The 27102-nt window shown below is 54.2% G+C and overlaps 1 protein-coding gene across 6 annotated transcripts in view; it reads left to right on the top strand.

Annotated features, from left to right (window-relative positions):
• MYO7A (myosin VIIA) overlaps nt 1-27102 on the top strand; it is an 82844-nt gene that overhangs the window by 10666 nt on the left and 45076 nt on the right. For 4 of the 6 annotated variants that reach the window (XM_016161573.2, XM_016161574.2, XM_016161576.2 and 1 more), the window contains 13 exons: nt 4395-4508; nt 9349-9501; nt 17443-17627; nt 18133-18254; nt 18333-18475; nt 18744-18857; nt 20005-20158; nt 20325-20401; nt 20993-21112; nt 21897-22039; nt 23098-23308; nt 23852-23987; nt 26650-26756. In XM_016161573.2, coding sequence (XP_016017059.1) covers nt 4395-4508; nt 9349-9501; nt 17443-17627; nt 18133-18254; nt 18333-18475; nt 18744-18857; nt 20005-20158; nt 20325-20401; nt 20993-21112; nt 21897-22039; nt 23098-23308; nt 23852-23987; nt 26650-26756 — 1779 coding nt within the window. Of the gene's footprint in view, nt 1-4394; nt 4509-9348; nt 9502-17442; nt 17628-18132; nt 18255-18332; nt 18476-18743; nt 18858-20004; nt 20159-20324; nt 20402-20992; nt 21113-21896; nt 22040-22127; nt 22737-23097; nt 23309-23851; nt 23988-26649; nt 26757-27102 lie in introns of those variants that run through there. The other 2 variants (XM_016161579.2, XM_016161578.2) reach the window with 2 other exon arrangements.

Below are 27102 nucleotides of genomic sequence, written 5' to 3'. Positions count from 1 at the left end.
TCGCAGCCAGGGCCTTGCTTTGAACCTTGGCCTTGGACTTTGGCCAGCAGAGCCTGAGACCCTTGGTGGGACCCTGAAGGCCCAGTCTATGCGCAGACTGTGGTACTTGATTCCCTGTGTGTCCTTGGCCTGCTGCTCCCTGGGCGGGAAGCTTTTGTATTCATCCAAGGTGATAGGCCTAGGCCCAGAAAGGGCTTCCCGGCCTGCACCTCTGTCCAGAGCAGGGAGCCCTCCAGATGCCTCAGGGATTTCGGTAGATGTTTGTGGACTGGCCTGTGACTGGCAGAAGGAAAGCATGGCCCAAGGGTCCCCTCCCCTAGGTTAGCAACCGGGCACTTTATTGCTCACAGGAACCCCCGCAAGTTGGTTGGTTCACATTCCTCACCTGTGAAAATGGGGCTAATAAAACCAGTGTTCCACAGTGATTGTGAGGATAAGTTAGAGGGGAAAACTGCCCTGAAACAGACTCCTTTTCCTTCCACAAACAGGGACTGAGCCCCAGGCCCTGCTCTAGAGAAAGGGAGAGGCACAGAGGCTAAGGCCCCTTGAGGAGCTAATATTGGTTGGACGCTGGGCTTATACCTGGGAGGGAAGGTGGAGACACCCAGGACAACTTGCATTTGCATGACTGTCTCACCTTTCCAGGCATGGACTTCTTCCATTTTAAGGCTAGTAAACACTGAGACCCAGAGAGACCATGACACCCAAAGTCACACAGTTAGTGGCGGAACTGGTACCTGAACCCAGATCTCTTTACTGTGGGTTCACCATGGATGTGTGCCAGCTTCCTTGTGTGTGTGTGTGTGTGGGGGGTTGCTCACCAGGGTTTTGGGGTACCCTTGAGAACTTTTAGACAGACCCATTCTAGGAAATCACCACTCAGACTGGGAGACCCTCTGCTCCAACCACTTACGTGACAGCAGAGAAGCTGGAACTTGCCCCAAGTTACACAGCCACGCTGAGGGATGCATCAGATCGCAAATGGATTTTTGATTTAAGCTGAAGTCCCTAGTGGAGTGCCCCTCCCAGTGGGGTGGTAGAAATGGACCCAGAAGCAGTCATAGACTGTCTGGAATCTGGCCACGGGGATGTGAAGGGCTGGTGTCTAGTGTCCCTTTCCTCTCTTCCCTCTTCCTGCCCCTAAAAGTGTGTCATGTTCTTCTACGTCTTCCTTCCTTCCCTCACCCAGCCAGTGACTTCTGACCTACGCCGCTTTGGTTTAGGCTCTGCCCTGAAGATACTTATTGGCCACTGTGGCCAAGTTCCTTTCTCTCTCTGGGTTTCAGTTTCCTCATCTGTGAAATGAAGATCTTTATGACCTGGCTGCATGCTCATATCCCAAGAACTTTCCCTGGGACCATGGTAGCTGTCCCCCTCAGAGAGAAATTCTCTCCAAAGCTTCTTAGCTGTCCTTTTAGCTTCTTTTCTCAAGCTCTGACCTAGAGCAGAGACAGTTGCGTCACTGCCTTCCTGATGCCAGGCCTCAGTCAGGGAGAGTTCTAGTCACGTCTGTTTGCTATGTGGTCCCGAGCTCCTCTCTCAGCCTCCCTGAGCCTCTGTTTCCTGCGGACATGGGGTCTTTTATTTTGGCTATTCTCTGTTCCCTGAGTGGGATGCATTTTCTGTGTGCCAGGTTTTGTGCTGGGGTCAGGGTAGACAGGTGACTCGGAAAGACCCTTGCTCTCCTGCTGCCTCAGTTGAAGCTTCTGGCTTGTCTTTTGGGCCCACAAGTCATCTATGACCAGGGACCCTCTCAGTGCTTCCCATTCTGCTCACAGAGCTGGGTTCAGGGTGGGACCCAGGGCATGTTGGGAGAGCACTGGGTTTGGAGTTCATCAGGCTTGGGCTTTATTTCTGGCTCTACCACAGAATGGCTATGTGAACTTGGAGGGTTTTTACTTCCTTGAGATGAAATGGAAATAGACTCTTCTGCCTAAGGATTATTGTGAGGTTCAGTGAGAGAGTTAATTACAGGAAAGCATCTAACTCACAACCTGGCTCATTATGGGGGTAATTGTGAGCTAGTGCAGAGCAATGTACTGGTGCCATACCCCGCACCGCTGGCTCACGCTCCCCCACCCACCTCACCCCGCACCCAGCTCACTGAGAGACAAATTCTGTTTTTCTGTGTTTGTCTCTAGAGAGTCACAGATGAAAGACACAGACCCAGCCCCGTCCTCAGAGGACTGCAGGCCAGTGGGGAATGGATGTAGATGGTGATGACCCAGAGTGGTGCCAGCTGTAAGGAGGGGTACCCCCATTTTCCACAGAGCAGCCAGGGTGAAATTTTGAAAATGTGTATCTATTATGTAATTCTCCTGCTTAAAACCCCCCAATGGCTTCTTGTTATACTTAAAAGAAAGTCCAATTCTTGTCCGTGGCTCACAGGACCTGCGTGCCTGCCCACGTCTGTGCTCATCTGGCTCCAGCCGGGCCTGCCTCACTGCTCCAGGCATGCTGCCTGTTCGCTGCTCTGTCCATAGAATCTGGAATAGGACCTACTCACAGGGGGCTCTTTGCAAATATGTACTGAGTGAATGAATGAACTCTTTAGGAAATGGAGAAGAGGAGGAGGAAGGTGGGAAGGGGGAGGGGCCAGGGAAGAGTTGATATCGGCTCTGGGTCTGTACAGAATGATGGGTGACCGGTCAATGGAAAGATCGGGTAGGGGGCAGATGGAGCAGAAGAGCCCAAGCAGGGATGTCAGTCAGGCAGTCCAAGGACTGGCACTTACAGTTGGTGAGGAGTGGAGCAGAAAGTGCAGCTTGAGCTTGGGACTAAAGAAGTCGTGAGGGTTACATGGGATAGTTCATGGAAGCAGTTATGCAGCCAGGCACAGTAGATGTTCAGTAATCATGTGAGTTCTCCTCCCTTGCCAGAGGCTTTCCAGTTTTTTTTTCTGCTGCTTCTAGGAGAAAGCCTGGGCTCGGAGCAAGCCTGTCTCTAACACGTGCTAACCTCCTGTGGAGTGAAGGCCTATAGTGGCAAATAGTGGGAAAATAACTGGTTCCAGTGGGAATGGGAGGGGCCTGAAATAATGATGAGTTGGCCTTGGGACCCACTGAGCCCATCCCTCATGGAGACATGTGGAAACTGAGGCTCGGAGAGGCCAGTGACTTGTCCAAGGCCAAGCGGGTCCTGGAACCCGGTGTCCTGACTCATAGCCCAGAGCTGTTTCCATTGGGCCATTCCCATGGGCTTGATTCATTGTGAATCAGTTTTATCAGCTGCTGTTTCTAACTGCAGCTTGATAGTAAGTTATACTTTTATTAGGATGCCTACCATTCTTTTACCCTCCTGGAGAATTTGGGAACTGCCCACAAAGAATAAAATCCAAACTTACTTCCAGGCCAGCAAGAGCCTTTGTGTCCTGGATCCTGGCCGCCTCTGTGCCCTCCCCCTCTCTCATCAGGGCCTGCCGCAACGGCCTGCTTGCCGTTCCTTCCTGCCTCAGCGGCTTTACACTGATTTCTCTGCCCAGATTTCTACCCCTAATCTTTCCATCACAGCACCCAGCACTGTCCAGCGTGGTCGTATTAACGTACTTGCTCGGCTGTTTGTTTTCTGACTCCTCTCAACTAGAATGTAGACTCTATGGTCACTGCTCAATCCCCAGCATCTGGATCAATCAGTGCCTTGTACTTAGTAGGTGCTCAGTGTATGTTTGTGGAATGCATCGTTGCTGGAAGTGGTTGTTCTAAGTCCATTTCTCTGACTTTGGGTTTTAGATTTGGCTTCCATGAGCTCTTACTGAGCATGTAGTAAGAGCCAGGCCCTGTGCCAGACATCACAGGGGATGCAAATGTGACACCCTTCCCCCTCAAGGTCAGGGCTCTCCCCACAAGCCAGGATGCAATGAGGCCAAACTTGTATCACAGGGCCCGGTACAAAGTGGTGTCACTGTGAGGAACCTTTGACTATGACTGTAAGAGTCAACCTTAGAAGTGATAGGGGCTGTTTGGGTGTTCTGGGCAGGGGGCTCTTTAGGATTGAGGAGAAGTAGTGTGGGTGTCTCAGTGTTTCTACCTAAACTTCAATGAATCCACTGTACATGTTTGGGATGTGGAGCCGAGGGGAGAGCTGAGCTTTGACAGGCCTGGGTTTGAAGCTGCCCAGCTGTGTGGTCTCAGTTATTCTCTCAGAGCCTCTGCTTACTTACCTGTGAAATGGGGACATTATGGCTACTATAAAAGAGAGGTAGATGACATTGCATAAGTACCGGGCCAGGGCTTGGCACCAGATGGCTTCCAGCTAGTTTAAGAACCCTTTTCCTTCCTCTCCTGTGGTTGGCACGAGAGCCTCTGGCAGTGGTAGAGTTGGGGCACAGGACTGCCTAGAAGGGGTGCCAAGCCCTGTCCCTGCTCACCTGTCCTGGGACTCTCTCTCTCCTACAGGGGGACTATGTCTGGATGGACCTGAGGTCTGGGCAGGAGTTCGATGTGCCCATCGGGGCAGTTGTGAAGCTTTGTGACTCTGGGCAGATCCAGGTGGTGGACGATGAAGGCAATGTGAGTAGCCCCCTACCGCCCCTGCCCCTGTTCCTTGGGAAGGACATAGGCTGGAAGGGGCCAGGCAGTGACCTGCCTGTGCCCTCACTTCTGCCTCTCACACTCCGTCCTCTGTGGAGCTTTCTCCAGTACCCCTGTGAGAGGGAGCCTCCACTCCTGCCTCAGTTTACATGTTCTAATTCCAAAAGCTCTTCAGTCCACTCTGCTTAATATTCGAGACCTACATCTGTGTGGTCACGTGTGTGTGTGTGATGGGGCAGAGGGTGGCCCCAAGCTGGGATCTCCAAAGGCACAGGGGTGCTTCAGGGTCAGACTAGATTCAGACCCCATCCTTCCCACTTACTAGCTATGTAAGCTTCGCCAAGCCTCTTTCCTTTCCAAGCTTCAGTTTCCTCTTCTGTAAGATGGGGTTAATAGGAACTGTCTCACAGGGCATTGACCCACAAGTGAGATCACACATGGAGAACACCTCTGTAAAGTGAGAGTTGGTCAGAAAATGCCCTCAGTCTCACTCCATTGGGTTAACGCATCATGTGAATTCATCCACCCTAGTGCTGCCCTGGAAATCGGCCTAACAGATTAACCCTTTATTTCTTGTGGCCCTGAACAGAAGGGACACAGGAAGTGTGAGTTGGTAGGTAGTGAGAGCGGGGCCTTGGGGAGAAAGGAAAGGCCTGAAGTCAGGCTCCTGCTCTGAGGAAGGTGAGTGGTCCAGAGGGCAAGCCTGGGGCCTCCAAACACATGTGCATGTGTATTGCATGCATGTACATGGTATGGGGACATGTGGATGTGGTATAGAGAACATGGTTTCAGCTTAGCAGGGACTTGAGGGGCCCAGGAAGCTTCAGTGCCATTGGTGCTGGGGACATAGAGATAAGACTAAGTCCTTGCCTTAGCCTCTGGGATTCTTAGGGGAGGAAGAGGATACAGTGACTTGGAGCATAAGGTTCTGCCGGAGGCGAGGACACCCCCTCAGGGTCTGCACAGTCCTTTGACCCAGTTCTGTCTTCGGGTCCTGACAGCATCCGTGAAAGCATGGAGGGCAGAAACTGTTACCCCAAGGGAAACCGGGGCACGGAGAGGACCACTCCAGGACTAGTCACACAGCCGCAGTGTGGTGCTGGGATTAGGACCTGGGATCTGGCCTTGGTGCTTATGTTTCCCCTCCCAACACCTCCATGGCACCTTGGGGGCTCAGGTTCTGTTAACCACACTTCCGTCCCCTGCGCTTTGGAGTGCCTGCAATGTCGGTTACAGGTCGAGGAATCTCTAGAGAGCCACCGTGAGGCTGCAGCCACAGGAAGGGGGCTGGCAGCATAAACCAGCCCCCGAACTTGCCTGCAACCCCAACGTGGGGCCCAGGGACTCTGCCTGCAGGCTTGAGTTTCACCTGGGTCATGTTGCATGTCAGATGGTGTCCCCTAACTGTGTCACCAGATCCCAGAGGTCCCCTCCCACTGAGGCCCCAGGGAGTCTGGGTTTGCCTCAGTGGAACGGGGGCACGAGCTCCTGGCTTCCTTTTCCACAAGGCTTTCTCCCTCCCTCTCATGCCTTCCTCCCCTCTGCAGGCCATCTCCTTTATTCCTCTGTCTTCCCATAGACACCCTCAGCTTGAGGGCAGGAACCAGGCAAATCACATCTGGTTCCCCAGGGGCTTCCCAGAGAATGTTCTCCATAAAGACTTGCTGAATGAATGAATGAATGAATGGTGAAAGGTTATGGTTCTAGTCCTCACTCTGCCTTTCCCAAGCCGTTCCCACTGCCACATGCACCCCTCCTTCCCTTTCTCTACAGAGCATGTGGTCCCTGTCTCTCCAAGTTCAATACCAGTCCAGCTCTTTTCTTCAAAATGTTCCCAGACGCTGGAATTGGCCGTGTTCTCTCTCCCTTCCTCCCTCTTTCCTTCCCTCTCTCTCTCTCTGGCATCCTTTCAGAGCCAGGCCTCGGTTTCCGCCCTCTTTACACTTTGGTCCGTGCTGTAGATGCCCGTGGACATCGACCCGAGGGGTGCTGACCTGAGCTGGGAGACCTGCCATGCAGGAAAGGGGTGGGGAGAGGCTCAGCTCTGCCATTTAACTGGGCGAGCCACTTTACCTCTGGAGCATGACTCCTCGCTGTGAAACGGGGTGGCAATTCTGTTCTGAGGCACAAATGAAAATGTTCATCTCCTCTGTAAAACCAGAAAGCATTAGAGTCGTAATATCCAGCACTGGCTGAGCAATTACCAGGCACCAGTGCCTTTTAGACCTGGTAGGACTATAACAAGGGTTGGCCTTTATTCATTGATTAATTTACCCAACATCCCAAGAAGGGACTGTTATTCTAATTCGCATTTCATAGCCGAGGTCATGGAGGCTCAGGGAGGAAAAGTGACATGCACAGGGTTACAGGGTCATGCGGTGGCTGAGCCTCTTCTGAACTCTGTGCCAAGCTGTGTGTGTGTGTGTGTGGGGGGGGGGGTTATGGCACCAGAGTTGGGGTCAAATGGGGAAGGCAGATGGCCTGCCCGGAAGTCCTCTCCTTCTGGGCCATGCCAGGACCTAATACTGAATAGGCACCAAACAGAGGGAATTTTCCAACTGGATCAACTTTTATCAAGAAATAGGGTTCCCAGGAGAGAGGAATGTTCCACTTGAGATTGGAAAGTCTAGGCAGGTTCTTTGATCTTACCACCTGGCCCATTCATGCTTTGGGGAGAGCTGTGTGAGGGTCTGACCTGGATTGAAATGCTCCTGGCCCAGGATATGCCGTGAAATGCAGGGAAACTGGAGCTGTGGGCAGTGACTGGCCCTGTCCCTGATCCCCCTGAGGGCCGCCGCTTTACTCTGATCCTAGTGAGGGGGTTGGAACAGGGAGCCTCAAGCCCTTCTCCCCATGATTAGGACTTCTGCTTCTAATTCAGACCTGGTTTGCAGTACTTACTAGCTGGCCATAAGTCCCGCTGGAGATTCCCTGCCACGTCATTTGTGCCCTGTCCCTGTATGAGGCACTGTGGAAGGGGTGTAGCAGACATGGAATCTGGCCTCTAGGAGCTCCTGGCCTAGGGGCAAGGTGGAAGGTCAGGGACAGACCTGCACTCAGACAATGGCAACCCAGGGTGACCACTGCCTTGCAATGGGAGACCCAGGCAATGCGGGGACCCAGAGAAGGCCCCCAACCCGGCCTCCAGCAGAAGCGGGGGAATGACACAAGTAGAACATGCGAGAACAGTTAGTGTTGTCACAGAAGGCTTTACAACTGGGGAACGTCTGAGCCGAGCCTCAAAGGCCGGGTGGAAAGAAGATAGAGAGAACAGTATGAGCATGGTCAGCGAGGTGTTTGGGGAAGCAGAGACCCACCTTCTGTTGTTGGAAGTACTGGGGTAACTGAAGCAAAGACCAGCAGTCCCTGGGTCCGGTTCATGCTGGTCCTTGTATTCCAGGCTCAAGAGTTAGGGGGCAGGGGTGGGGAGCCAGGGAAGCACTCAAAGCGCCAGGGTGGTGGGATCATACAGGTGCTTGAGGAAACTCAGAGGAGATGAGGAATTGGGGAGGGGATGGGACAGCAAGGGGCAGGGCCAGTGAGAGATGATGGTCTGGATCAGGGTAGGGGCTCGAGGTTGATGAGGAGGACACTCTTCCTGCAGCAGCTCCTTAGAGGGAAGGAATGCGTTACCAGCTGGACTGGGTGCGGGATGGGATGGGGGCTAATGCCCAGGTTCCTGCTGGTGTCTAGCTGTTGGGGTTGGTTATCCCAGAGGGGACCCAGAGGAGGAGCAGGTGTGAGTCTGAGGGCTTGAGCTGGAAGATGGCGGAGGGGCCCTCTTTAACCTCCTCCCCAAAACTCAGGTTCCTGCCTGGTCATCTTGAGGTTCCCAGGGTTTTGGCATTTGGGAAGAAAGACGAGGCCCACAGGGCTATGGGAGCTTAACACAGCCTGCGGCCACACCTCAGTAGCATAAGTCTGACTCTCGCTTCCCTGAGCGCCTGGGATGGTGAGGAGAATATGTTGGAGACCCGCTGGAGGACGGGAGTTTCCAGAGCCAGGAGGAAACCAGGGCTGTGCAGCTCGCTGTAAGAGTCATCGCTGACACCTGGATGCTGCACCGTCTGCCACCCTCTGGCAGCAGGAAATATTGCAGGGGAGCGTAAGGGGAGCCAGAGGGCTACCTACCTCTGTCCTAGTTTCCGGTCTGCTCACAAGTACTGAAAAGTCACCCCTGCTGCACATACATCAACAAGCCCTGAGAAATATATCCTGAATGTGTCCACTGCCCTGCCTTCACGAGCCTCGGAGCCTTTGCTTTGCGGTTCCCAGGACTTGGCGTTCCCTCTCCCACGAACTCCGCATCGTACAGCGGTCTCTTTCTCATCGTTCAGGTCTCAGCTTAAATAAACATCATCTCCTCAAAGGTGGCCCCTGACCACCCGTTTGCCTGTCGCCTTATTCTTGGCGTTATCTGAAATTACTTTCTGCGTGTTTGTTACCAGAGCCTAGATTTGACGCCAAGTCTAACTCCAGTTATTACACTTTCTACTCCATACTGCAAAATGACTGGGGGACTCTGATCTCCTCAATGACAACTGTAAGGTGGGGCCGAAGTCCCTGGCCTGCCCTCTTCTTAGGTCTGCGGAGAGAATCCCTGGAGGGGAGAAGGAGTGGTCCACAGAGGTTGGGGCTGGGCAGCAGTGTGGATGCAAACCTGTTATAACTGATGGCATCTGGCTACAGAACAGGACAAGACCCTTACCGGGGCCTCACAGACTGGAGGTCCCCTTCTTTCCCGAGTCCCTTCTCCAGCAGTGTGCATTTCTTGGCTCCAGGAGAGTAACCTGACGTTAGCCGCTGTACTTCCCTGCAGGAACACTGGATCTCCCCACAGAACGCCACGCACATCAAGCCCATGCACCCCACGTCGGTCCACGGCGTGGAGGACATGATCCGCCTGGGGGACCTCAATGAGGCCGGCATCCTGCGCAACCTGCTCATCCGCTACCGGGACCACCTCATCTACGTGAGTGCCTCCCTGCCCTGCCTGCCACAGCTCTGCCCCCGCTGCCCAGGGCCCAGCCTCCTGGGACTGCCGGGTCTGCTGCTGGCCGCCAGGGGGCAGGGGCTCGTCTGCCTATCATAGTCCTCCGTCTGGCTCATCCTCGCTTTTGGGCTGTGGCCTGTGTCATCTGTGGCTGGGGAAGGAGGCCCTTTGTGCCACCACAGGGTCATGTGCCTCCTTAGGCCTTGAAACCACTGGGAGGCCAGAGCAGGGTGGGTGAGGGGCTCAGCGCTTTGTCCAGGAATGGGAACTGCTGTCCTCTCTGGGTTTGCTGTGGGGCTGAGGCCTGCCATTGTGTCTTCAAGGTCAAGAAAGGATGGGTGGGGAGTCTGTATCCTCAGGAAGGGGATGAAGAAGGGTACATGCTCCTTGACTCCCTACAACCTTGATATTGTAACCAGTTATACACACACCCCACGCTTCTCCACATTGAAACTCAGGAGGACAACAAATACAGTCTCACTGAGCCAGGGCTGAGCTGATGCCGAGGTGGGCTCAGGGACCATCAGAGCAAGAAGGGCCCCCAGAGATCATTTAGTCTAGAAGTTCTCCCACATTGAGTTTCAGGAACCCTTTATGTTCTAAAAAATTATTGAGGACCCCAAGGAGCGTTTATGTGGCTTATGTATTGATATTTACCATATTGTAAATTAAACTGAGAAACTTTAAAAAACACATTAATTCACTTAAAAATAACCACAAAATCCATTACAAGATAACATACTTTTTTGTGAAAAAGGACTATATTTGTCAAAAAAAATTAGTGAGAAGAGTGACAATGTGATATTATCAAATATTTTAAATGTCTGGCTTAATAGAAGACAACTGGATTCTCATATCTGCTTCACATCCAGTCCAATGTGATGTTGTTTTGGTTGACTGTATTAAGAAAATTTGGCCTCACTGATTATATCGGTGGAAAAGACCTGGCAGAGTTCCTAAAAGGGTTTTGGGGACCCTCAGGGGTCTTTGAAATACACTCAGAATTTCTGATCTAGCCCAACAGTCCCATTTTACAGACAGGAAAACTGAGGCCCCACAAGGTTTAGCCTGGCCCACAGCTGTGTGCTGGGGTCACTGCACACCTCTGGCCCAGCGCCTCCCTCAGGCAGCTCAGGGGCAAAGGAAATTGTGGATGTGCAACAGCACGGGAATCCCTGAGGCAGGTCCCCAGGCCCCAGGGAAGGCTGGCATGCTAGGTGGGGGGTTGGGGTGGGTGGCAAGTGCCCTAGAGAAGTGCAGCGAAGGTTCCTAGGGATCTGTAGGGGTGAGGTGTCACTCCCAGCTCCGGGAGAGTGGCGGGGCTCCTGGAGGTGAGTGAGGTTGGCTGGTAGAGGTGGCGTCCAGGAAGGGGCACCACGTGAATAGAAGGCCGGAGGCAGGACCATGCCAGGGTAGTGAGCGGCACAGCCACTCAGGTTGCCGGGAGTGGGAAGGGGAGCCGGGGAGACAGGGCTGGAAGAGTCTGATCCCTGGCTGTTCCCCAGGAATCCCGGCAAGGAGCGCTCAGGGCCAGGGATGCAGCCCCTGGGAAGATCTGGTGTCGTGATCCCTCAGCTGCCAGGCAGGCCCTCCACCTCCCTCTCCACTCTCGGGCCTTCTGTGACTTCCAGCTCCGAGGAGAGGCTGTGCCTGGGCCCTCAATGTTGGTCCACTGCATAGGCACAGCAAGTGGCTTTCGCGGGGAGCTCTTTGCACTGACAAAGCCCTTCTCTCCCCTTCCCTCGCTCAGAGTAGGACAGGGCACTAAAGACACCTCGAGGCATGAGCAGTGTCACCCAGCTGGGGGTGTGGCTAGAGCTCAAGCCCAGGCTGGAGATATCCATGAGGACCCACTGGTGTCTGCACCCCAGTTCTCGGCAGTACCCTCTTTGCTCCTCTCCCTGGATACTGGGGCTGGGGCGGGGTGGGAGGGGCGGGATCCCTGGGCTCTGCATGGCTGTCAGCCCCGCCCCTCCCCCGCCCTGCCGCCAACCCCTCCTGGTGACACTTGGATCTGGAGGTAAACAGGGAGCCTCCCACCTGCTTCCCCGGGAGGCCACTGCCAGAGCTGACATCCTCATCCATTCTTCTGTCAGGAGGAGGCTGGGGGCCCCTTCACAGGGAAGAGCTTGGGGGGGGGGCGGGTGTTGTCTCCATCAGGGACCCTGCAGTCCGTGTCTAAGACTAATGCGGAGGCTCGTGCTTGTTATTTTACACATAGTTTTGTGACGTTGCAGGCAAACTCATTCCTCACGTGGGAGGTGGTCGGTTCGTAGCCTGAATCAAGGAACAGGGTGAGGGGAGTGAAAAACTTCAGACAGTTTGGAATCAGTGAATCTCGTTTGTGAAAAATTGGGGGATAGACTGATCGGCAGGCAGCTAGCAGAGGAATCAGCCCGGACGTTGTGTCCTTGAATAGGCTGACTAGGGGGTCAAAGAAAAGAATCCCAGAGGTTTACAGATTCTCCAGGAAACCCTGAGATCTTTACCTGTAGAAGTGCATCATTTGCCTCATTAGAAGTGTCACTTGTAGCCTTTCCGACCACTTTTCTGGGTAAGGGAGAGGAGGTGGGGAGGGGACGTGGGATGGAGCTGAGAGGAGGTATGTTAGCTGCCTTCTTATTCAGAGGTTTTCTTCTTCAGAAAACCAAGCCATGGCACCCAGAAGTTCCCCAGCTCCGATAATCCATGGGCCTAAGATTCCGGGTGTCTGTTGGCCTGGGGAGTCATGCTCAAGAATTGGAGGGTTCATGGAGGTGTCCTCGACTTGCTGACTCCATGATTCTGTGACTGGGTAGAGGAGATTAGATTAGAGCAGGGCTTTGAAGAAGCAACAGGGCCATCGTCCCACCCAGAAATCGTACCTGTCCCTAACCATGACACCCTTAGTCACTTCATGGCTTGGGTTACCCCGGACACAGCCCCACACACCCGGGAATTCCTCAGATTACCATTCTGCTCACAGCCACGAGCCAGGCAGACACTCTGTCCCTGACCGTCTGCCCTGCCGTCACCTGCTCCAGCTGGCCTGCTCCCAGGAGCCTGATAGCACCCCAGGGCCACGAATCATCCTCAGGCAGCTCACATGGGAGAGAGACCTCAGAGGACCCGTAGCAACCTCTCATCGGGTGGTCTCAGAGGTCCCTTCCCTGGGTCCAGCAGGGATCAAGTGGCCGGGCTGACAGGGACCCAGGACTCCCTGATGCTGTACGGAGGTTAGGCCCCTGGTCTGGGAAGCCTGGGTCCAGGTCTTCACATGCGGCTTTCGGGGAGTCCCTGTTACTATCTGGTCTCAGCCTTCCCTGTGGCACAATGGGAGACTTTTTGGGTGAGCACCTCTATGACTCTGGGAGGGTGTGTGTCCCAGGATATGTATCTTGGTCTCCATGACCTGCTAAGGTAGAAGCCCTAGGCAAATAGGCCTGGGGGCTTCCTAGAGGAGGTGGAGCTTGAGGTAAAATGAATTCCTGCCAGGTTTCCTGGGATGTGTCTCTGGCCCCAGAGAGGCCTCCGATCTCCCCCTGGGCACTTGGAGGCCCCTGGGGACCTTATGAGCTGCGTCCAGGGCTTTGGAATTGTCCTTATCTTTCCCCCACCCCACCCCAGGGGCCCACAGGACAGATTTATTACTGGAGACTTGAGCAAGAGGCCTGTGCTAGGCAGCTGGGTGTTAACCCTCTGCTGACTGACTCTTGGAGGAAGAGTGCCAGAGGGCTCAGGAAGTAATGCTGAGAGTCTGAGGGGGTGGATGGGTGCTGGAGCCCAGAGAGGACAGGCGCGCCTCAGTCTCATTGCCAGCAGTGGCCTCACTTCTACCTCTCCAACCCCAACTGCCAGCTCCACAGTCCCACAGGTGCAGTCCTGGGAGTCGGGGAAGTCCAGGTGCCAGGGCCCCTTGCTCACCCCCCTCCCTGCTTATCTGATGTGTGAGCTCGCAATCCCTCCCCTTCAGCTGCAAAATCCTGCCCTGACTGGGCGTGTGTGTGTGTGTGTGTGTGTGTGTGTGTGTGTGTCTTCCTAGCAATTCCTGGTGTGTTCTTGCCCTCCTGCTGGGGAGGTTTCTCTCACTGAAGGAAGCGGCCTTGCTTTTATTATTTATTTTGAAATGGGTATATGTGTTACAAATTGGAAAGGTTTCCTGCTGCTACAGAGAACCACAGCTACTAATTTCTAATATATCCTCCAATAGAATGACTATATATATCTATCACATATGATGTATATGCATACAATTGTTTCTTGGTATTGGTGGGAGATTGGTTCCAGAACCCTCTGGGGATACCACAATCCTCAAGTCCCTTATATAAAATGGCATAGTATTTGCATATAACCTATACGCATTCTCCTGTATACTTTAAATTATCTCTAGATTACTTATAATACCCAGTACAATGTAAACGATATATAAAAAGTTATACTGTATTGTTTAGGGAAAATGACAAGGAAAAAAGGTCTACATGTTCAATACAGATGCAGCCTTGGTAGCCTAACTGCATAGAACACATCAGCAACGAAGTAACATTTTTCTCCAGATATTTTAGATTCCTGGTTGGTTGAATCTGTAGATGCAGAACCTAGAGATACATGTACCTATACATATACATGATATAAAACTATATGTAGAGACAATGAAAAAATTTTTTGTGTACTGAAGTGGTAGCATTGCTCCCCAACTCCGTTCTGTGCTTTTCCACTAGCCACACGCCCGGCCATCCTTCCTGTCTGCGTAGGTGGGGCTGCCCCCGGGATGCTGACACACCTGTTCCCGTAGCTCCCTTCCCTGCTGTTTCCCGTGGGCAGCAGTTAACTTCTTCTTCACTCATCAATGCAGTTACTCTTTCAGCCAAATCAGCAACAATTTGCTGAGTGTCCTACATGCTGTGCAGGGTGCCAGCCCTGGGTATAGAGGAGAGCAATGCTGGGGGGCACAGATCTTGAACCAGAATTACGGAGGAGTCAAGTGGGCCAAGTGCAGGGACCATGTGGGATGTGATGGCTTACACGGGAGGGTGCCCAACTTCCTGCAGGGGTGATCATCTCAGCTTGGACCCAAAGGATGAGCAGGAATTAGCAGGATGACGGGGCAGAGGATGGAGTGTGGGGCTTTTAACTGAAGGCTTAATATAGGGAAGCCTCGGGCTGTGTGGGATGTTGCTGGTGAGGGCTGGGGCTCAGCGGTTCTGTGGGCAGGGAAAGGATATGGACTTTGTCCTGAGGCCAAGGGAAGCCGCTTGAGGGTTTTCAGCAGGGGAATGACATGATCAGTTGACCCTGGCTCCCAATGGAGGATGGATTGTAGGGGACAGTATGGAAGTGGGGAGCCTGTGGGGAGGTTCCTGCAGTGATCCGCTGAGAGCCAGTGGTGGCCATGGCCAGAGGGGTGGCTGCGCCGATGGAGACAGGTGGGCCGGTGCAAAGGAGAGGGAGGCATCGAGGAGCCTCCCAGGTCCCACCCTGGGTGAAGCATGGCGGTGGTACTGTTGGTGGTACTGTTGGTGGTACTGCTGGGAGGCTGAAGGTGAGGACGAGTTCCAGTCTGGACAGGCAGGTGGACATCAAGTGGAGATATCCAGGAGGCAGGGGGCTGAGGGACCTGGTACTCTGGAGAGATGCCTGGGCTGTGGACAGAGTGGAGAGGGCCCCGGAAGATGTGGGTGGGAGAAGAGGGTCCGGGCCCAGTCCTAGGGAGTCTTCCTTCCGTGTTCTAGGGCATCCTCAGCCCTCTCAGGCATGGCCCCTGCCACATACTTGGTGGCCAAGCCTGCTCTCACGGCCACCTCTGTCTGGTCCTGGCCACACCCTCCCTGCCTTGACTGGTTCATTGCGTCTGAAGTAGTGTCTCCACCTTCAGCTTCTGCCATTCATCCTTTCTTAGCTGCCAGGGCGACCTTCCTCCAGCAGACCTCCCAAATGTCACGCCCTTTCACGCCTCTGTGTTTGATTCTCACTGAGAACCCTCCTCTTCCCCTCCCCCCACCTCGCCCTTTCAGGAGTGCCTGGCTTCATCTGGGCTCCAGCGACCCCAGGCTTTCCCTCCCTGGCCCTGAGGGAGGAAGGGCTGCTGTCAGCCTCTTTGCTTGTCTCAGCCAAGGGTTCTAGAATGGCCGTGGAGCCAGCTTCATGCCACGTGGTGACCGTGGCCAGGCGGTTGAGTGTCATGTTATTAAGAAGAAAAGAAATTAGCACTTATGGACAGCCAGTCTGTACCAGGTACCTGTCCAAGATTAGGCACTTGGCCTTCCCAACAGCCTGGGAGGTGGATGTTAACCTTCGCCTTTTACAGATGATCAAACTTAGGCTCAGAGAAGTGAAGTCATCTGGCAAAGGGGTATTCCTTGTGGTCACTCCCCAAGCCCGGATCAGAGTCTAGCTGATTCCCACAGCTGGGCAGGGCTGAGCTGTAGGGGATGGTGGCAGAGGCGGTCCAAGGCTGGTCAGCAGGCTTTGCTCTGAGAGGTTATCCCGGCCCTGGGCTGTGTGGAGTGTTGTAGATAGAGAAAGCCCTTATTTTTCTGGTCCCTACTGACCAGTTTCTTTTTCTCCTGCTCCCCACTTTCCAATCTCAGACCAGCTGTGGCAGGCAGGTGAGTGTGGCATAGAGTCGGCCCCAGCTCTCCATTTATGCTTGGCCTGGCCGCTGCCCTCCAGCCCCTCCCCCGCCCCACCCCACCCCATTTCTTCCTGCTTGGACTCTTGCATACGGTCAGTCAGCATGGTGAGCCTCAGCTGCTTCTGGCATGGGCTGCTTGAAGGAAGGTCCTGGGTTGGAGAGGAGGGTCCTCTGGAGCCCAGAGCAGGGTGGTGCCTGGCCAGGTCTCCTGACCCAGGGTGGGCAGAACCAGGACTGGAGCCTAGGTGTTGGGCCCCTAGTCCAAGGCTGCTTTGCACAGCCACGCCTGGCCCTGGGGTGGGCGTTTCCTGTGGCATGCGGGACCAGGCAGCCGTGCCTTCCCCGCATGGCCACCTCAGGCTGCAGTGTGGCTGTGGCTCTGGTGGGAGGCACTGTACCCTGGGTGGTAGGGGATGGGTGGGCTGTCACCTCCCCTGTGGGGTCACATCTTTCTTCAGTCTCTCCAGGCCTGGATGTCAATACATCCATTACCAATTACAGGCTGGGCCTGACCTTTTCAAGTTGGGGTAGGGAGGGATGGGAGGAGGGAGAAGTAACTCCTAAGTGCTTCACTGTGCCCTGGTGGCAGGAGGGCCAGGCCTTGTTGACTGCTGTGTGTCAGAGCGTGGACCCACAGCGGAAAATTTTGCACACAAGTGACCACTCTGCACTAAGAGAGGAGCCCATGTGGAGGAGCCCCCACGAGGCTCTCCGAGTTGCATCTTGACCCTGAGCCGACACTGCCCGAGATGGCTGGAGGTGCCCTGTCCCCAGAGCACAGGGGCAGCTGCAGAGACCGGGGCCCACCCAGCCCCCAAACCACATGCTCCAGCCCCTTCAGCTCTTTATGGCTTGGTTCACAAACCCAGTTTCTGCTCTGGAAAGGTCCAGTTGATGAATTTTACTCCAAAAGTTTGGGCTACAGGGCTTGGAGGCAAAGGTGAGAGTTAGTATTTGAGGAGTACCTACAGTGTGCTATGAATTTTAGTCTCCTTTAATCTTCATAAACAGTTATTTTATGCCCATTTCATAAATAAAGATGAGGAAATCGAGTCTTAGGGACCCTCCCTCCCTCACCACTTCCTCCCTCCCTTCAGCAAATGTCTCTGAGCACCTACTCTGACCCAATGCTAATCTGAAGGCCCTGTCCCAGCTAATAGGGAGGCAGGGTTCTGACCCATGAGCCATGTTACTCCAAAGCCAGTGCTCTCCCTTCCAGAGGGATGGAGCAAGGCAGAGCCTGAGATCTTTCTGGAATCAGAGCCTCCCACATGGGAAGAGGTGAACTCCATGTTCCCTGTTGCCCACAGACATACACGGGCTCCATCCTGGTGGCTGTGAACCCCTACCAGCTGCTCTCCATCTACTCACCAGAGCACATTCGCCAGTATACAAACAAGAAGATTGGGGAGATGCCCCCCCACATCTTTGCCATTGCTGACAATTGCTACTTCAACATGAAACGCAACAGCCGTGACCAGTGCTGCATCATCAGGTAAGCGGCTCAGCACCAGTATGACACACCAAGCTTAGCCCTTAGAGCTTAGCCCTTAGCCCTTGCTCTTGTTGATGTCTTATAATGTAGAGAATCATCTCCCCTTTCCCAGGCCTCATATCTCTATTAATGTGACCAAAGCTTATATTAGCTTTTGAGGCCAACTTTGTTTACTGCTGGCTCCTTGAAATCTCATCTCCTGTTCTCTCTTGAGCAGAGGGTAAAAGGACAAAGCATTGATCAAACATCTAATACGTGCCATGCTCTATGGCAAGTATGAATACAGGGGTGTGTATGCCTGAATGAAGGGGTAGGAAGGTAACCTTCAGCTGTGGCAGAGCACTGAGCTTCTTGAGCCTTCCCCCAGCCCTGGAAGGTCTATATTGTCAGCCCATTTTATAGATAGGAGAGGGTGGGTGAGGGAAACAGCTTGGGCTGAAGCCCTATGGGGGGCGGGGACAATGCAGACTGATAGGCCCTGCCTCTCTCTGGGTCTCCTCTGCAGTGGGGAGTCTGGGGCCGGGAAGACAGAGAGCACGAAGCTGATCCTGCAGTTCCTAGCGGCCATAAGTGGACAGCACTCGTGGATAGAACAGCAGGTGCTGGAGGCCACCCCTATCTTGGAAGGTAGGGCAAGGGTTCTCAGGGCAGGTGGGCGGCTGGGTGGGGGCTGACCTTGCCCGTGACCTGCTACCCACCCTGAAGCATTCGGGAACGCCAAGACCATCCGGAACGACAACTCGAGCCGCTTTGGCAAGTACATCGACATCCACTTCAACAAGCGAGGTGCCATTGAGGGCGCCAAGATTGAGCAGTACCTGCTGGAGAAGTCACGCGTCTGTCGCCAGGTGACTTGGGGGCAGAGCTGTCCCTGCCCAGGACCCCCAGCCCCAGGGCTGTGTGTGAGACACATTGTCTGCACCACGTCCGCTGTCCCTAGGCTGCCTGCCTGCCTGTGCCTGAAGTCCCACCGTGAAAACACCGTGGGGCTTTTTCATGAAAATCAGTTGTTAAAATAGCAAACTGGGTGTCCAGTCTTCTCGATTGTCTCATTGCTGATGGCTTCCTCTTGCCTTCTTGTCCCTGTCCCCCAACATCTTGTGCCCACGTGTTTAGGCCCCTGATGAAAGGAATTACCACGTGTTCTACTGCATGCTGGAGGGTATGAGCGAGGACCAGAAGAAGAAGCTGGGCCTGGGCCAGGCCACAGACTATAACTACTTGGCTATGGTGAGGCCCAGGCGGGGCACTCGTGGAGGGGGACACTCATCGCAGTGGGGTCGGGAGCAGCCCACCCAGCCCCTCCTCAGCGCTAGGCTTGGTGGGTGGGAGCTTCCATGTGGGCTTTCTCCTGTCCCCTGACCTGCCCAGCTCACCCTGGGCTTGCATATACCCTAAGGCCTGTTCCCCACTTGGGCACACACCCACCTGCACACACAAATTCTCACCATAGACACATTTCTTAATGTGTGTAGATGTCCCAGACTCAGGGACACAGACATGCACATGCCCACGTGTACACGTACACAGACCTGCCTGCACGCGTATGCTGTGTTGGTTCAGTCTTTGAGGACATGAAGGCTGAGACCTCTGCCAGGCTCCCAACATTGCAGAGTGCATCCTGCTGTGAGCTCAGCCCCAAGGGCTCGCTCGTTGCAGGACTCAGGTGCTGCAGCCTCTGCTGCTGTCAGGTCACCAAGGAAAAGTGAGCCTTGGGGCCATTGCTGCTACCCAATACCAGGCGGGGGGCCATGTACACAGCATGCTGGCTTAGGGGCACCAGCTTCTTTAGCTCTGGGAGAGCCTACAACTGGTTGCTTGGAGCTGGGCTGGGCTGAACACAGTGAGGGCTACGGTACCTGAGGGATGTGGGATAACAAAGGTGCGTGTGTGTGTGTGTGTGTGTGTGTGTGTGTGTGTGTGTGTGTGTGTGAGGTAGGTATGACAGGCCTTCCTGGACACTTCCTATAGTTGGCTGGCACACTTTCACACATACACGTGCATGTACGCAGGTCTCATAAAGACACATAATAGGGCAGACTGTCCATGCTCCACCTATCTGCAGTTACTTCCACCCCAGGCTACACCTGGTGAGAGGTTCAAATCCCTGAGGGGGGGTGTCCATGGGGGAAGGGGAGCATGGTAGGGCCTTGGTGTGGTGACTGCCAGGCAGGGTGACAGCCCAGGCCTGACCGGTGACTCTGCTCCTCTCATTCGTAAGAAGGGACATCCAGGGTCCAGATGTGGGAAACGTGTTCTTGAGAAGCCCAAGCGGGAGCTTTCTAGACTTTCCGGAGGCCCATGCAGTGCCTCTCTGGGGGTACCCATAGCCTCCCTGATGCCCTCCTGTACCTGCTCTCCCTCACCTGCCCACCAGGGTAACTGCATAACGTGTGAGGGCCGGGAGGACAGCCAAGAGTACGCCAACATCCGCTCCGCCATGAAGGTGCTCATGTTCACCGACACTGAGAACTGGGAGATTTCAAAGCTCTTGGCCTCCATCCTGCACCTGGGCAACCTGCAGTATGAGGGTGAGGGGCCTGAACAGTGCACGCCCTCCCAGCCCTGCACTGAACCCAAGGGCTGCACGGCATCTAGCTGTCCGGCGGGTATTGGTGGCTCAGCGTGGCGCCTGGCCCTCCTAGATGACTCCCTTACCCTCCCTTGCCTGACACTGTGCCCTCTTGCTGCTGACAGCCCGTACGTTTGAAAACCTGGATGCCTGCGAGGTCCTCTTCTCCCCGTCCTTGGCCACAGCTGCATCCCTGCTCGAGGTCAGTGCCTGGCCTGTCTCCACAGTGGCTTCTGTTTCTCTCAAAGGGACAGTTTTGATTCTAGGCTCAGGGCACTGAGTAGGCGGGGACCAAGGAGCTCAGTCCTGAGCTTGGAGAGTCCTAGAAGTTCCGCAGCGAGAACCAAGTGACTGGGCATGGGTCCCAGAGGAGGAGAAGAGCCCAGAGCCCAGGAGCACCACCCACTGCCGAGCTTAGTTCAGCTGCCCCTGGGGATGGGGGGTGGGGCGACCCCTGGCCAGGGGCTCTCAGTAAGTCAGTCTGTGTGTCTTTTAGTAAACACTAGGCTCTGCCCTGGGTTGGAAAACTGGGATGAATAAAGCTAGAGTCAGAGCTGGTCCTGAGAGGGACAGGTAACGTGCTGGGGGAGCAGGAAGGGCCTGTCAAGGAGAGAATTCCTTCTTGTGTGGGTAGGATTTATTTGATGGCTGGGGAGGATTTGGCTGTGGGGCCAGGGGCCACGGGGAGGAGCGTGCTTAGTGGAGGGAACAGTCTGAGAGAGGCCTGGTTGGAAAGGGGGACGGGGTTCCGGCGGACGCCAGCTGCAACAGTGCCTGGGTGTTGCCCTACAAGGTGAACCCCCCGGACCTGATGAACTGCCTGACCAGCCGCACCCTCATCACCCGTGGGGAGACGGTGTCCACCCCACTCAGCAGGGAGCAAGCGCTGGATGTGCGAGACGCCTTTGTCAAGGTGGGCCATCTGTGGGGTGGCTGCCGGGTCTCCCCGTCCCTGTGGAGTTTGGGGTGTCCATGCACAGGAGCCGAGGAGTCCACACTGCTGGCAGAAGGCCTTGTCCCTGGCCTGCTCTTGGATCTGTCTTACCCTGAGCCCCATTCGTCCCACAGGGGCTGGGCGTGCTGCCCTCCAGGGGCCCTGCCGGCTCTGGTCCCCTCAGGCCCTCCACCCTGGCCTGCTTTGATCCCCAGCCCCTTGGGCCTCGTGCTGCGTCATATTCTTTGGGTACTTGGTCTGCTATGCTGTGCTCAGCCCAGGGGACATCCTTTCAGTTCTTTTCAAAAAAGATAATGAGGAGAGTCTGGGTCGGGTGGGGAGGGCGCCAAGTCCTGCCCGTTTCCATAGTCACGTGCTTGCTGTCCATTGAGCCCTTTCCTGCTCCAAGCCCTGTGCTGGGCTCTGGGACCCTCAAGATATTCAGAACTGATGGGGAGACAGAGGTAGGTGGAGAGATGGGAGCCCACAGGAGGGCTCCTTCCCAAACTAACAGGTCCCGGGAAGGTTTCTTGGCAGATATTTGAAAAGTAAGCAGGAATTGTTCAAGCAGAAAAGGGTGCTCCAGGCAGAGGGAACAGCTTGAGTTAAGGCTTAGGGGTTTTCAGACAGCATGCTCTTCCACGGAAGGGGCTGAAGCGAGGCCACGAAGGGCCCAGGAGCCTAGCCTGTCTCCCTGGGGTGGGGGGGGGGGGCGGCGGGTGCAGCTGGGCTCAGTGGCTGACGAGCCTGCCCTGCCTCTCAGGGCATCTACGGGCGGCTCTTTGTCTGGATTGTGGACAAGATCAACGCTGCGATTTACAAGCCCCCCTCCCAGGAGGTGAAGAACTCTCGCCGCTCCATTGGCCTCCTGGACATCTTCGGGTTTGAGAACTTTGCTGTCAACAGGTACCACACAGGGCTCTGCCCTGTGGGAATTTTATTCCACAATATGGATGTAAGAAATGTCACATCTCTCTCTTTAAACTACATTTAGTTGGGACCAAACACACTCTGCCAGGCTGTTAGAAAATTTAGCTCCAGTCATCCTAGCGGGCCTTCTCCCCTTCCTTCCCAGTTCGTCCAGTCCCCGGGGTCAGCTGAGGCCGGTGGGGGGGCGGTGGGAGGCTGTTATACCATCACGGACACTCCAGGCCCCACTGCTGATCTGTCCAGTGTCCAAGCTGCAAGGTGCCCTGAAGCAGGTGAGGCCAGGCGTGAACTGAGTTTGAGATAGTGGTCTGGGCCGTACTTGGTGTCCTGCACTCTGTGGGGCCATGTGAGGAGTAGACGAGACAGATGGAGCAGACGCAGGTGGATCCTGGGGTGGGAGGCAGCTGGCCCTGCTCCATTTCCTAGCGGCACGACCCCTGGCAAATCGTTTCAATTCCTGTTAAGTTTGGATGTCTCAAAACCCTCCCCCACCACCAAAACACCCGCGTTGAATACACAGAGTGTCACCTGGGAGAGCATTGAGTTGGTGGCTCACAGACATCAGCCATCAAGGCCCTGATTCCAACTCTCGTCCTCCACCTTCCCAGGTTCTGCTGACACTTGGATCTCTCTTTATGTCCACCTCCCAGCCTCTTGGCTCTTCCCTTCCCAGGTGCTCCGCCAGGGACTGGGGCCCACCTGCCAGCACTCCCCACAAGGCCTTGTCATGCAGGGAAAAGGGTCCTGAACTGGGGGATGGGGGTCCTGAGCCCAAGCCCTAGCCTTAACTCTCCCTCTGGCTCAGTGAGTGACCTTGGGTAAGTGCTTTGCCCTCTCTGGTCCTCTTCTGCACATTGAATGAGTTGAGCCTGACAATCTCACCCCACCTCAGAGCTTAAAGAGCCCACTATAGGAACAAATGCCCAAGGGCACACTGCACATGCAGGCAGAGCTGGGCCCCTGAGTGGTGGAGCAAGGCCTGAGCGACACCCCACTTGTCCCATGTCCCCTGCCCCCCAACCCCGCCCCCGCAGCTTCGAGCAGCTCTGCATCAACTTCGCCAACGAGCACCTGCAGCAATTCTTCGTGCGGCACGTGTTCAAGCTGGAGCAGGAGGAGTACGACCTGGAGACCATCGACTGGCTGCACATCGAGTTCACCGACAACCAGGATGCCCTGGACATGATCGCCAACAAGCCCATGAACATCATCTCCCTCATCGATGAGGAGAGCAAGTTCCCCAAGGTGGGCCTGCGGCGGGGAGGGATCTCCACTGCTGCCCACTGGCCGGGGACACACAGCTCCCCCCAACACTGAGCCTCAGCTTCCCTCATCTGCAAAATGAGACTGACACCTGCCTCTCAGGGTGGCTCTGGGGCCAATTCAAGTGCACTCATCTGACATTCGAGAATCACCTACAGTCAATCCACTGGGTCTTGGACCAAACAGTGAAGCTCTAAGCATGCAGCTGGCCCTGATTAGGCGCTTCAGACAAGGAATATGTCTTGCAGTGGGGTAGGGGCTCCTCCTGTGATTTTACTCATGGAAACAGATTTTCTAAACCGGAATGGACTATCAAGGTTGTGTTGTTCCACTTCATCCACTTAATGGATGGGAAATGGAGGCCCAGAGAACTCCTGTGTGGGGGATAGAGGGAGAGTAAGCTCTCGAGAAAGAAGAGGGGGTGCAAAGACACGGGACAGGTCAGGCAGTGGGGCCCGGCAGAGAGTGGGGAGAGTGGAGAATGGGAAGAGGGTGGGTTCGACAGCTGCCCCGCCGTTTCCACAGGGCACGGACACCACCATGTTGCATAAGTTGAACTCCCAGCACAAGCTCAACTCGAACTACATTCCTCCCAAGAACAACCATGAGACCCAGTTCGGGATCAACCACTTTGCCGGCGTCGTCTACTATGAGACCCAAGGTACGGGCGGGCTGGCCGGGGCGGCTGTCTCCTAGCGCGCCTTCCTCCCCTTCCCCTTCTCCAGCCCAGGACGGAGACCAGGAACATGGAGAGAAAAGGGGCCATAGGAAATACTGGGCTCAGTGCTCTCCTTTTTTAGAGAGATTTTTTAAAATCGTAATAAAATATATAGTATAAAATTTATGGTTTTAACAGTTTTTAAGTCTACAATTCAGTGGCATTCAGTACATTCACAATATAGTACGACCATCATCATTACCTATTTCCAGAGCCTGTTCATCGCCCCAAATAAAAGCCCTGTACACATTAAACAACAACTGCTCACCCTCCCTGACTCCCCGCTCCTGACCCTGTTGACTTCTAGTCTCCTTTCTGTCTTTATGTATTTGACTATTTTAAGTACTTCATGTAAGTGGAATCACACAACATTTGTCCTTTTGTGTCTGACTTATTTCACTTGGCACAAAGTCCCTGCGGTTCATTCATGTTGTAGCATGAGACAGGATTTCCTTCCTTTTCATGACTGATGAATATTCTATTATATATATCTGTTGATGGACATTTATCTCCACCTTTTTGCTGTTGTGAATAATGCTGCCATGAAAATGGGTGTACGAGTATCTGTTTGAGTCCCTGCTTTCAATTCTTGTGTGTGAACTCAGTGCTCTTCTGCACATGTGGGAAACAGAGGCTCAGAAAGGGGGTTAACTGTCCTTATACAATATCGTCTAATGGGTGCAAAGCCTAGAACCAGCTCAGTTACTCATCAGGACTCTTTCAGTGACAAGACCAAGAATGAGCTTTGAAGGGGTGCACTTCTTTCTTTCTGAACTGAAGAAGGGGGTCAGAACACAGTCAAGTTACCCCACTTGAAATTTTTATAGGGTCCGTCAAGAGCCTGCAGACTGCCCTGCCAACCCACACCTCCCACCCCGGTGTAAAGGGCTGGCCTCAAACAGGCATCAGTTGTGGGATGTGTCTACATTACTCTCTTGCCATTCAGTCTCAAAGGGTCCCACCCACAGTCCAAACCAGTGAAATTCAAAACAAACCAGCGAAAAGCCATCAGGTTCATACCTCTTTGTTGAGTTGGTCCAGAAGGCAGAGAGTGTTATCGGTGAGCCATGCGGTAGGGATGGGATCAGCCCTCTCTTAAAATATGGAGTGTGAGATCTGATCCCTCTGTTAGAAAGAAGGAAGCCAACATTAAATTTGAAGGACTGTTGGGCAAACCAATGGGTCTGTTGTTTGGAGTAATAAAAGACTGTATCTTTCAGTTCAGTTCGACCAACATTCACTGACCATCTGTTATATACAAAGCTTCACACTGTTGCTGAGGATACAGAAAAGAAAATGAGTAAACTCTATACGTGCTTATAAAATTATAGAATGTTAGATCTGGAGGGAACATAAGAGTCGTCTATTTTAATTGTTTTGCAAACCGGAGCCCAGAGAGGGAAACAATTTGCCTGAGGTCACTAATCATTTTTGAGTTGCTTCAGACAATTCTACCAGCATTTTCTGGTTCAAAAAGTACTGTTTTAAGCTAGCGTTTCATTTATGACATGGGTGGTGTTAGGTGATGTGAAGAGAAGCAAGAGCTTATGGGTACTGTCATTCCCATCTGACCGATGAGGAAGCTGAAGCCCAGAGGGAACCTTCCCAAGGTCCCATGGTGAGTCTGTCATAAAACTTTAATTAGAGCCCTACAAACAATTCTGTCCCAACACCAGAGCCCACTCTCCCACTTCCAAGCGCCTCCTGCAGCTCTCTCCCCCTCAGACGCTGGGCGGGCAGCCCAGCACTGGGGCTCTGTGCCATCCACCAGCCAGAGCGGCCCGAGTCCTGTGCCGGGAGGGTGCCGCTTCTGTGCAGTGTTCTTCCTCCTCAGGCATCCCCAGCCCTTGGGCTCCCCCTCTCCTGCCTCGCCCTAGCAAGGGCCCGCATGAACCAGTTCCTGACTCCTCAGTCAGTAGGAATGGCAGCCTTCTCTGGGGTCCATGTGGTGCAGGGGAGCCTCCCTAGGCTGTTCTAGGGGTTCTGGGAGCTTGTCTTAACTCTGCCTGTGGCTTGCTGTGTGGGATTAGCATGTCTGAACATTGCTTAACTCCTGAGAAGATAAATTCCTGCCTGCCTTGCATCTTCAGGGGATGTCGTGAGCATCAGAACTGTGAAGGCACTTTGTAAAACATAAGACATGGTCCAAATACAAGCTATTTTTAACTGATTCCTTTACTGTTAGGTGGTACCAGATCAACATGGGTCTTCTCCCACATGACACACTTACTGAACGAGGGTTTTTGACACTGTCGTTCAAAAGACTAAGGCTAGCACTGCAGGCACTGGGGTGTTTCAGTCAGGAAGGTGGTCCTGCTCCCTCCCGGGGACTGAGACCTCCTGCCCTCCTCTCTGACGGGGCCTGGAAGAGGAGGGCTGTGTGGTTGACAAGAGAGAGTCCAGTTTTGGCTCTGCCACTCACTTTCTCTGTGATCTGGAGCAAGATGCTGTCATTTCCAGGCCTCAGTGTCCCCCACTGTAATATGGGTGCGGCTGAACTAGATGAATTTTGAAGCTCCTCCCGGTCATTGAGGAGGATTTGGGGAGGGACTGAGTCTGGTCTGCCAGAGCTGGTGAAATGTGACCGCCCTTTGCCGCTGCCCAGGCTTCCTGGAGAAGAACCGAGATACCCTCCATGGAGACATCATCCAGCTGGTCCACTCCTCCAGGAACAAGTTCATCAAGCAGATCTTCCAGGCTGACGTCGCCATGGTAACGTCAGGGCTGGGCTTCCATGGGCAGGAAGGGGCCCCCGAAAGCCTGGCTAGTGTCTAGTGCCCCTTCTCTCCCTTGTCCAATAGCTTCAGCTGGGCCCCTCTGGTTGCAGTGCTTTGCTCTAGTTCCAGGAGGGGCCTTGAGGGGTCTCTAAGACTCTCCCATCTGGTCCTCTTGTACTGACTGGGGGGTGAGGTGGGGTGCAAGGCCCAGAGAAGGGTCACGTGAGAGGTTACAGATTAGAGCCTAACCAGGACTCAGTTTACGGTGGGGGGTCCCCCCCGCCTGGCCCCCTAGTGCTAGCAGGGAGCCCGGGTGAAGGGAGCACATGCATCCCCGAGGA

This window comes from Rousettus aegyptiacus, unplaced genomic scaffold, assembly GCF_014176215.1.
Source record: "Rousettus aegyptiacus isolate mRouAeg1 unplaced genomic scaffold, mRouAeg1.p scaffold_m13_p_5, whole genome shotgun sequence".
NCBI lineage: Eukaryota > Metazoa > Chordata > Mammalia > Chiroptera > Pteropodidae > Rousettus > Rousettus aegyptiacus.
Note: the sequence above shows the minus strand (reverse complement) of the source record. Positions and strands in the feature narration are given on the sequence as shown.